The sequence below is a fragment of the Protopterus annectens genome, chromosome 10.part0, assembly GCF_019279795.1.
Source record: "Protopterus annectens isolate FY-2018-M chromosome 10.part0, PAN1.0, whole genome shotgun sequence".
NCBI lineage: Eukaryota > Metazoa > Chordata > Ceratodontiformes > Protopteridae > Protopterus > Protopterus annectens.
In genome coordinates, this window is record NC_056744.1 from 301,319,742 (window position 1) to 301,330,800 (window position 11,059).

An 11,059-nucleotide genomic window follows, 5' to 3' on the forward strand; every position below is an offset into this window, starting at 1 on the left:
AGTAAGAGTATGTGGACTCTTCCTGGGTACTACCACAGTGGCAGCTGTCTTCATTTTTTGCAGGACCACAAAGTAATTGGAATGTGAGTGTCAGTCAACTGCCATGTAAATACAAAGAGTCTTGATGTAATGAAACAAATGTCAGATGGTACTTCCTTGAAATTTCATAGGTGGAATTTCTAAAGTGCTGATCATGTGTTTAAGGAACTGGCAGATCTTACAGAGGTAGTCAGATTCATTTTAAGGCTTAGGTTGTATCCCATGACAGTTTTCCAAGGTAATACCAATAGTTTATGTACCAGGAATAGTTCTAGTTGCACTCGAGATGGAATTTAGCAAGAATTGGACATGGAAACTATGCAAGTAATAGTTTGGTGAAAACAAAAAACAGATGTGCATATAGTTTGGTAGGAGGCATAAAAAAGACACGAGTATGTGTAGATTTTCAGACTTAAATAGATCAGAATGAAACATTACCCACTTTAAACCATTGAATATGTTTTTGCAGCTAATTCTGATGATGTTTTTTGTGTTTGATGGTACACAAGAGTTTGTGCATATTAGACTAGAAGAAGCTATTTCCGAACTGTGCCCATTCTGTACTGCATATTATAAGACAAGAAATGTGCAGGAGATCTGTGACTAAAATGATGGAAGAGTTAAGATTGTGGTACCAGTTAGACTAAAGCTAATCAAGTATGTAGTACTACTAAGCAGTAACACAGTTTGCATCTATAAAGTTGCTAGACTGAAGGCCAAGATTAAAATCCGTATAATTTCTATCAAGTACATGGGACATATATTGACTTCAAAAAGACTCAATTTTCTTACAAAGACAGAACAGTCATGAATATGCAAAAGCCTGTCTATCAGTCATCTGGTAAATCATTTCCTCAGTAGAGTAAAATACCTTTCAAGTTAATTTGTCTCAGTTTAATTTGTCAGATATAACTGTGCCTTTCAGGAAGTTACTGCATTATGGCGCAAGAGAAAAGCTTCAGAACAGAACATCTAGTTACTACAGTACCTGCACCAAAATTATATAATTCACTACAGTCTACTATTCTGCAGATAGATGCTAGTCTACAAAGTGGTGCTAAGGAAACATTTTATAAGTTCAGCTATACCCATGTTAAGGCTCCAAAGCCATAAAGAAACAGACTCCTTTAAATTACCTACATTGTTGTGTGTCCCAGCTCCGGTATCAAACACTTTTAATGTAGATTCTCAGAGCGTCTGATTTCACACTGCAGAGGATTCCATAACCTTAGGTATGCACACCTACTTCTGGTGTTCTGAAACATAGGGTAGTTGAATACTTTAGTCTGTATGGTATCTGTTTCCTAGTGGAAAAAGGAAAAAGTGATGTACCTGTAAGCTGCAGAGAGGTAAGCAGGTATAGGCTGTGATGTCACGGGGGCCATATGACCTTTATGAAACATTAGTGTATATTATCACATAAGTGAATGCACATTCGGTAACCTGCCTTAACATATGATACCCCTCTTATTTAGTCCAGAGAAAATTGGTGTTAAAGCTAGTAAGCATGCAGGAAGACAGTTAAAAATTAGTTTCCCACAGAAGTAAAGAATCAGATTCCCCACCTTGGCAGTGTATTGCTCCCCAACCAGACTTGGCTCCCTTACTGTTAAACAAGTGCTTTTTATCATTGTGGGACTTGGATGTTGAGTTCATAGGTGTAAACTAGGCTAGCAACCACTATGGCCTTTGTAAGACTTGCCATGCAACCCAAATGTATCCCATGGGCCATTTTGCCTTAACAGTTGTTTTAAGGGGTGTATGTTAGGACATGATTTAACTGATTCCTCTGTCCATCAGGGATACAGGTATCAGACAGATTCTTTCCTATTTCCCATCGACTGTTCTAGGTTACACTTGAATAGGGTTAGATAAGGGCTGTGCTGCAAATAGACGGGAGGCTTATTCTAGAGAATGGAAATGGTCTGGGAAACATACCTGTCCCTCAAACTTGTCCTCTTTAAATCACAAGCAAAGTTTAAGTCTTTGGATCTAGTAGTTCTGATACTATTCATTTTGTGAGTATGCAAAAAGCCCATCAGGGTAGGATCCAAGAATGCCTTGCATGGCAGCCATACACCCTGTCTCAGCAGTTTGTAGGAAACAGAGTATTAGAATAGGGCATTGAGGTGATCTGCACAGGGTATTGTGTTCACACTTTGTATTCTTTTTGTGAGGAACCTCTGGACATTCCAGGTGTTGCATGTGCCTAGTCAGGTACATACCAAAGGGCATGTTATACTAAATGATGATTTCTGACGAGTGCTGATTATAGTGGCACAGTGACTTCTTTGAACCTACATGCCATGCCCTTACTTATAAACTGAGTGACAAAGAATGATTTTCTTACTATCTTAGACACAGGTTGTTCAGAAGCCAGGTTACTGTCTACATGTGTTCCTAAATTCATGACTACTGTGTCTACTTCTTGGGGGGGGGGTTTATTGACGAGGTAGTTTCCCCAGTTTGTTTACAATGTCCAAGTGGGGTATTGTATCAGATGCGTTACCTAGGTCAAGGTAGGCAGTATGCGGTGTTTTACATTTATCCATTGCATTGCTGACCTCTAAGATGTCCAGTAGGTTCGCTAGGCATGAACTACCTTTGACAAAAACCAAATTGGGTTGGGTCCAGTGTTTGAAGATTTCTTGTTATTGTTGGCCATTTCCATAATAATTCTTTCTATGACTTAGTGTTTGAAACTTGCTAGGTTTATGGGTGTCTAGTTTCCAGGAGCCATTGATGGCCTGCCCTAGTACAAAGGGATGAGTATTGCAGTCTTCCATTTGCATGGAATGAAGCCTGTTCAGAGGCTTTGTTTGAATAGTCACTCCAGTGTCACTCGTGGGTCATATTTCAGGCTATTTAGAGGACACCTTGGGATATTATTGGGGACCATTGAAGCAGTATTCTTGGCCTTAGAGACGCTGCTCCCTACTGATAGCTGGATGGGGTTATGTTAGATGGTATTTCCAGTTTGACAGCTGGGGGTTTGGGGGTAAAGTTGGAGCTGAATTTGTCAGCCAGTAGATTTGCTATATTTCCCAGTTTCATGAATTGTGGTTTATTTTGCTGGCAGTTCGGCACACTGTAATGTGCTGCCTTTAAGATTTTGACATAGCTGAAGAAGACTCGTATGGTTGTGCTTGGTCTGAGACACTATCTTTGCTTAATTGGACTTGGTTAGTCCTCTTGGTTGTCTGTTCAGTTTGATGAGAGTTTTTATCAATTTTGATGCTACACTTCCTAATTTTAGCTGTGATTTTTTTTTTTGTTTCTATTGTTGTACAACCTATTTAATTTTAGATTCAAACAAGGTGATTCATGGTTTATGCTTATCGTCTACCACTGTCAAAGTAGTTAAGCTCCAAAATTATGAAAAAAAATTACACCTTGTCAAAGAAATTTATATTATATTAATATTTATATTATATCTGATAACAGTGGCGCATTTGAGCAGTAGCAAAAGATACTTATCAACGAAATGAACTATGGTAGGATTTTTGAAATAGCTGCCATAAGAGAATATAAAGGATATTGTGTAAAAAAAATTATCCAAACTCAGGAGGGTGACTAGTGGAGTCATATGTCTCAACTGTCCGTATTTTCGCAGAATGTCCAGGTTTTTGCCTAGTATTTTTGGTCTATTTATCATAAAATTCTGATTTTCAGACAAATCACTGGCAATTGAGGGCTGAAGTCAGAAAATAATGGCAGACATTTTTTCAGACTTCACATCCTTCAGACAATTCATTCTAATGCAAAACCTATTATTCTACCAACTTTCTAAGTTTGTAAGAGCAGTATTTAAAAAGTGTCCCAATTTTGGGCTTTTGCTCCCCCATTATTTGTGGCTTTGTTTAGATTTCTTGCTCTAACAATTTTATTTATTTAATTTTTATTTAACATTTGTTAACCGGGCTAGTCTAACTGGGGACATCTCCATTTTCAGCAGAGGCCCGGGGAGAAAAGCTCCACAATTGTACAGACAGTAAATACAAAACAAAAAATGATGAGAACAAAGTTTGATAGGATAAGTAAGTATAGTGCCACAAGATAAGAATTAAGTCCTGGTTTAGTAATACATATAATTAGCAGTTATGGACTAATATGATAGGAAGTAATAAAAAAAAAAAGGAACATGATAGATGAGAAAAGATAGGTTCCTTTTTTAAAATATTTATTTGACACAACAGAGGGTTTGAGTAAAAGACTTAATTCATTTAATTAGAAGTTAAGTGCTTTTGAATTTAGGGACAAATCTTTAGTGTGATGCAATGAGGCCACAGAATTAATTTAAAAGAAGCTAACATATATGAAGGAAGTCTAAAGTTCAGTACTTAGTATGAAGTATGGTGAAATGTGAGTGTGATGGTTCATCAAATTGCTAATAATGGGATTCGATTAGTTATGTCTTTTTTTTTTTTTTTTAATGCTCTTTTGCTAAGATCTGGTCTTATTGTTTGTCTTTGGTATTTTTGTGTTATGTTTAATTAGGAGTTTGTTGATATTTCTTTTGTGGGGAATTGCAGATCACTTTAGTTTGGTTTGATGTGCAGATATTTTATTTCAGCGGTTTGAACTGCATTTGCATTTCATATCGACATGTGGCATTGTAAGACATTTCAGGTTCTTTGCAATTACTCCAAGCATGTGTAAGAGTGGAGTTTGTATATTTAAAAAGGGAGGGGTGCATATTTTTTGTTATTCGATTCAGTGTTGATGCTTGTAGTTTTGTTTCAGTATAGCTGATGTATTCAATCTAAAGAAACACTTGAAGTAAAGACAGATTTGAAAGATCTTGTAACATTGATTGCCAAGCCATGCAAAATAGTATAAAATATTTTGTTGAAGAGTAATACATGTCCTAATGTATTGCTAGGAAAGGTGAGATGAGTGTTAAGGAAGATATTTTATCCTTGTGTATAGCCCAGGAGGCTGTTCTTTGAAGCATTATGTACAAGTCTGTAAACCATATAGGTTAAGCTAAAATGATTTAAGTGTACAATGCAGAAGAACTGAAAAAAAGATGGTGTTGCTAAATTGTAAGTAAATGTAAAACATGTTGAGGATGTTCTCACTGATGTGAGGAATATACTAGATGGGAGATTTTTTTATCATGCAGGGTCTAGGAAGTAACTTATGGCTGTTAGTAACATTGTGGTTGGAGGAAGGATAGCCATTTTACAGGTGACTTTATAAAGTATTTCTTTATGGAAGGATCATAGGAATATGGAAATTATTCAAACAAAGGATGGTAGAATGTGATTTTAACAGATTTAAAATCAATTGGGTAGGTGTAGTTGTAATGCTGAAATGGAATTTGCATCTGGTCTAGGAGCCGACTATGGTCTTGGAGTAGACTTTAAAAACATTTCAGTAACACTCAGAAAACACTTTGGTGTAAATGAATTAATGTCTTAGTGCTGTTGTTTAAAATATTTTGTAGTGGAGCAACCCATTTTCAGCAAGAGTAAGTACTTTGTGCCCCTAACCATTAATTATTTTTCTAGTTGCATATGCACATGCATTCATACTCCAGCTGACAGTACAGTGTTAAGTGGAATTTTTCTTTGAATTATAAAGGTACTTTATGAAATGATAGGGAAAACAATTCACTATCTCTTATTATGCTCAGAAAATCTCATATTTTCTCTTTCATGTAGCAAGAGTATGCAAAGGTGTTTTACTCACCCAGCTGGACTGTGGCCTACCCCTTATCACTGAATCTTCCAAAAGAAATACATGAAGAAAATTCTTCATACTTTCAACAAGATACGAACAGTTGAAAAATCCAAGTAGCTACCAGTCAAACAGATGACTGTGCTCTTTGTAGGTTCTCAAGTATTGTTATAATTCAACTTTTTATCCTCTCTAGCTACAAAACGTAATCCAAAACCTCCTGGGTATAGTCTGAGAAATCAATCCCCTTCTGGCATGCTACTCAACACCCCCACTACTAAACTTTAGTGTACTAGCCACAGCTTCTGTACCCTTGCTGTCATAACTGAGGGAGTCACCCCTCCCCAGCTTAAAACAACTCTTCTTCTTACTCCATTTTCTGCTCTGAGCTGAAAGACATCTGACAATGAAGGCACAACATAACTTTCCACAGAATAGATATATAGCTTTGCTTTAACTTGTACATACTATGCATTTACTCGTCTGACATACAAACAACTGAATTTAACTTATTTTGGCTAAACTCTTGATGCCTCTTATCTCAATACTGTTAACTATTTTTTTGTAAAACTGTATGTAAACTTTTTAAATGCATGTTACTTGTATTTTGATGATGATAATATTCTGTGTGTACGTGTAGCACTGTCATTTCTGTACTCTCCCAGACTGAGTCTGCAATTGATCATTGTTGACCAGCATTCTGCTGTGGTTAACAAATGTGTAAATACACACACAATTTAAATAAATGTGAACTGGATGGTGGAGTAAAAAACAAAATCTTTTATTTATTTGCATTTTTTAACCATGGTGGTGCACTGATCCTCAATGGCCTTTTTCAGGCTTGGCCTAGGAGCACTGTCTGGTTAAGTGACTTGCTGAGAGTATGGAGTCTGCTATCAAAGCCTGTACTACAGCAAGTAGCTCAGTCATCTACACTAACTAGTTAATCTTTGCTTTTATGGCTCCTTGTGTGACTATTCTGTGACATATCAGAGGCAGAAATGCTCATCTTCCTAAATTTTAGAAAGTCTTTGCAATGTAGTTCACAAAATCAGTTTGTGATTATGGTAATGACTGCACATTTCTTTTTCACATCTACAAGGACTTCCCTTGCTGTTTTTCTGTTTGTGTTATGCCAGTTGATTATGCTGTAATGCAAGATTGAACCATTTGTTTTTGTATGCCTCTGTTGCTTTAAGAGCACATTGCTGAGAAAATGTCTTTGGTGTATTTCCTCTAGGTTCGTAGCCTTTGGTACAGTGTCTCTACTTAGGAAGTGTGATTGCAACCTGCTGATTTGCAAAATCATGACACCTGTTTTTAAACTTACATTCTGCATTCTCTCTTTATCTAGCATCACAAATCTGTTCAGGTGGATATCTTTGAGAAACTGCCTGTTCCCTTTGGTCTGGTCCGGTTTGGTGTTGCCCCAGACCATCCTGAAGTGAAGGTATGATGCTTAAAGTTTTGCTTGAGGTGCTGCAGTGTCTGCATACAATGAGCCTGTATATTCCTTTGTGGCATGGCAGTTTTAGAAGTTCTGTGGGATGCTTAGTGCTGTGATGTTCATGTATTCTCAGTGTATGCCATGTATATCTGCCTATCATAATCAGACCCAGCACTGAGAGTCTGAACCAACATGTGAACAGTAAGCCAAACAAGTGTTTCTGTAGAGGGTGCTTCAGCCCCCCATCAATGCTACTTTTTAGTAACTCAGATCTTTTTACCTTGGAGTAGATGGAATACTCTTAGGTGCAGCTGTCACATAACTAGTATATATTCTCCATATTTACACTTGCTTTCTGCTGTCTCAGAATTTTACCAAATACTTTGCAACATCATAGACCTTGAGCCATTTTCTAATAGTCTGTGTGGCTTCTAAGGTTTACTACAGCACTGGACTTGGCACTGGAGTATGTTGATATGCAGAAGTTTTCATTGTGATGTTGGCATTATGTCTTTCAACACCAGAGTGATGGAGATAGATTATAGGCAGGATCCTCCATTTTTCATCCCATAATGGCATGATAAGGGGTACTGCAGTTCACTGTCAGCTTATAAAATGAGCAGACTTTTGATTTACTAGAAATCATGACCTTTCAGTAAAGGCTGTCTGAGCCATGTTGGTGGTTAACTGCCTAACAGCAAGGAAGAGAAAAACATGAGCACAAGTTCAATTAAAGAAAAAATGTATTTTTAGTTTTGGAAGTATGACCACACAGGTAAGGCTTTTGTAGGCTAAGCTTTATTACTATATCTGTACAGTGCTTCATTAGTGTATAAGTTTGCTCCCAGTTTGAACTTAAAAAAAAAAATGTTAAAACAGGTGATTTAGTTATGGTACATGTGCTAATGCATTTTTGTGATGTGTTTCGGATTGAAGTTAATTTAGAAATGCACTCGTCAGAGACATAATTGCAGTATTTTTCATAGTTAAAAAGTAACTTGCTAAGCGTCTACGCCAATCCACTGGGTCACATTCATTGTTTATCATTATAATCAATGCTGCGGTAGCCTAAGCTGTATGGTTTATATCCCGCATGGGATGTAACAACCAGACAGTTTCACTTCAGGGTTCCTTTCATGCACCCAAATCATTAATCCGTTTGGGCTGAGCTGACTAAAAGTCAAGTTTGGGGGGGGGGGGGGCAAGCCCATTCAGAGCTTTCCTGCCACTGAGAAGGACACTTCTCTGCAGGCTTTTGAGGATCAATGGTCAGCTAATGCTGTTCCACTGCAGGGCAATCTACATTCTCTTCAGAGAAAAATCTTCCACTTTATTTTTTGTGACAGAAAATTACTTTTAAGGTAGGAAAAGTTGGACTGCATCATGATTTATATGTAATTTTAATGGGAGTGCACATTTTTACTTTTGTGATAAGAAGTTATAAAAACTACTTTTCTGTGGAGAAACTTGTTAATTCACATTTTGAGGCAGGAGAATGTGTTTAAAACATTGTTACTGTCAAAACTGGGACTGTTTCTTCAAAAATTTCTGTCAAAAGGAAACCGTAAACTAAACATTTGTCTTCCCTGTATCAGTTACCGTGGACAAGTGTAATGTAATGGGAGAAGGGGCTGGGAATGTGCCCCTGCTTAGCCAGAATGTTGTGCACATCTTTGGGGACATTGTTACTGTCAAAACTGGGACTGTTTAAGAAACCGTAAACTAAACATTTGTCTTCCCCTGTATCAGTTACTGTGGACAAGTGTAATTTATTAGGTTTGGTATTAGGTCTTGTGTGGGCTGTTGTCCCTTCTTGTAACGTTGTGGTAAGAGAAAAGAGGAATCCTCCTTCTCTGAAGAGGTTCAACAGACTGAACCTGCAGTGAAATGTGAAGGGACAGATGCAGTGTTTTTTTTCCCTCTGGTTTCTGATTCAGATTCTGAGGAGAGTGTGGTATCTGATCCCCCTTGTGAGGGGTTGGGTGTCTCAGACTGTTTCCAAGAAAAATCAATGCTTTCAGTGGGAAAAATTCTGAGGTTTCTCAATCCATTAGGAAATATTATGATTTGTTACAACTGGAATTTCCAGAACCTTCACTTATCCCTCCAGTTTGATTGCTTTGGAGGTGTTTTGTCAGAGCCTGCAATTTCCCTCACAGTCAGCCCTGCTGCTCCTAAAAAAAAAAAAGCAGATATATTTATATGAAGATCCTCAGTCCTTCAAGGTTTTATACACTCATACATGATCAGTCACTTAATGGTATAATGAATCCATCTGCAGCTAAATGTTTTAATTCTAATCTCTCTTCTGACAAGGATGGGAAGGCTTTGACAGTTTTAGGAAAAAAGCGTATGCTTCTGCTAATTTAATTTTAGAACTTCACATTGTCAGTCTCATATGTTGAAGTTTATCCTGGCTAATTGCGAAAATATGATGAATGTTTTGGCATCAGTTTCCTCTTGTGAGGAGAAATCCGTTTTGTGCAATTTGTATTCCAAGTCACTACTCATTGTTTAGGATGTTAATAACATTTTGAATTCTCCCTTGGACAGAGATCTAGTTTTTGGACCTTCTGCTGCAGAGGTCATCAAAAAAGTGGTGAGAGGGGAAAGCTTATTCGGTGACTGTCAGAACTTTCAGCCATCCTTTTCCAAGTTTTCCAAGGGTTTTTTGTTGCCTTGCTTGACTTTAGCAAAAAGCAAAATAGTCCTAGCAGATTGCTGGTAAGCAATTAAAAAGAAATGTCAGGGAGGTTCCAGAAACAAACCAGGACCTCCCCCAGCACAAAAGACGGACCAATAAATGAGAATGACTTTGAGGGGCCTTGTCCCTCACCTCCACTCTGGCAGTCCCTTAAACCTCCCAAAATGTTCCTAATCTCCATTTTTCTAAATGTGATCCATTAAGGTTACAGATGGCAGTGGGATACACTCTTGTCTTTTCAGAGGATTCCTCCTAATCCACCATACTAAACTTTTCTGTTCTGTTTCCTCTATTCCTTTATCAGGGGGTTGATGGAAGCTGTTCCTCCTCTTCTGTGAGGAGAAAGTTGTTATTTAAAGATGTTTCTAGCACCAAAGAGAGAAGCTTCTTGAGACCAGGTTTGGATTTTTCCTTCCTTAATTGTTTTTTTCAGAGACCTTCTCACTCATTGTTTTAGTTCCTTAATCAGTTTGTAATGGTGCCCAAGTTATTAATGCTTTTACTTCACAACTTGTTACCTTCTCTTCTTCTTTTGAGTTTCTTTATGACTTTAGATTTAAAAGATGGATGTAAGAATAGGCTTGGCATAAATAAAGTTTTGCCAGAATAAATCCTACATAAATACAATATTAACTTAACATAGACCTAGAAATAGTCATGTTAAAATAGACGTATATCTTCATTTTATATTTTACATGCAATTTCAGTAGAAAATGTTTCAGTAAAGGATACAAATGAGCTTAGTGAAATAACCTTCAGGCCAAAGCACTGAAAAGGACGAAATGTGCTGAAAGAGTATGCTGGAACATTCTGTACAAACAGATATTCTTTAGGTGACTAGAGGCTTGGTAACTAAAGTTAAATGGGTGTGTAGAACTTGTAGGAAATTTACAGGGTTTTAGTTTTATGAGAGACTTTCTAGGCAAAAAATCAGTTCAGTTTGGAGAAGATTGAGTATAGCAGTTCGGTCTGGTACTGCTACTCAGGAAATTGAGTAGTTAGGTTGAGATGCACAGGAGATTAATTACAGACATTGGTACTTGTTTAGCACTGCTCCTGGTAATTTTAAAAGTTAGTCTTTCACTCCTGTTATTACAATGCATAACACCATATTCCTGTTAATCCAGATTTCGGGCTTTTAAGATTTTGTGAGTTTAGGTCACATTATCAGTCATCTGTCTTACTCT

The 11,059-nt window shown here is 37.3% G+C and overlaps 1 protein-coding gene across 1 annotated transcript in view; it reads left to right on the plus strand.

Annotated features, from left to right (window-relative positions):
* The window catches only part of FDXR (ferredoxin reductase), a 508,804-nt gene that overhangs the window by 77,043 nt on the left and 420,702 nt on the right, over window positions 1-11,059 (plus strand). Inside the window, exon 3 of the mRNA XM_044085176.1 lies at window positions 7,076-7,171. Coding sequence (XP_043941111.1) covers window positions 7,076-7,171 — 96 coding nt within the window. The remainder of the gene's footprint in view (window positions 1-7,075; window positions 7,172-11,059) is intronic.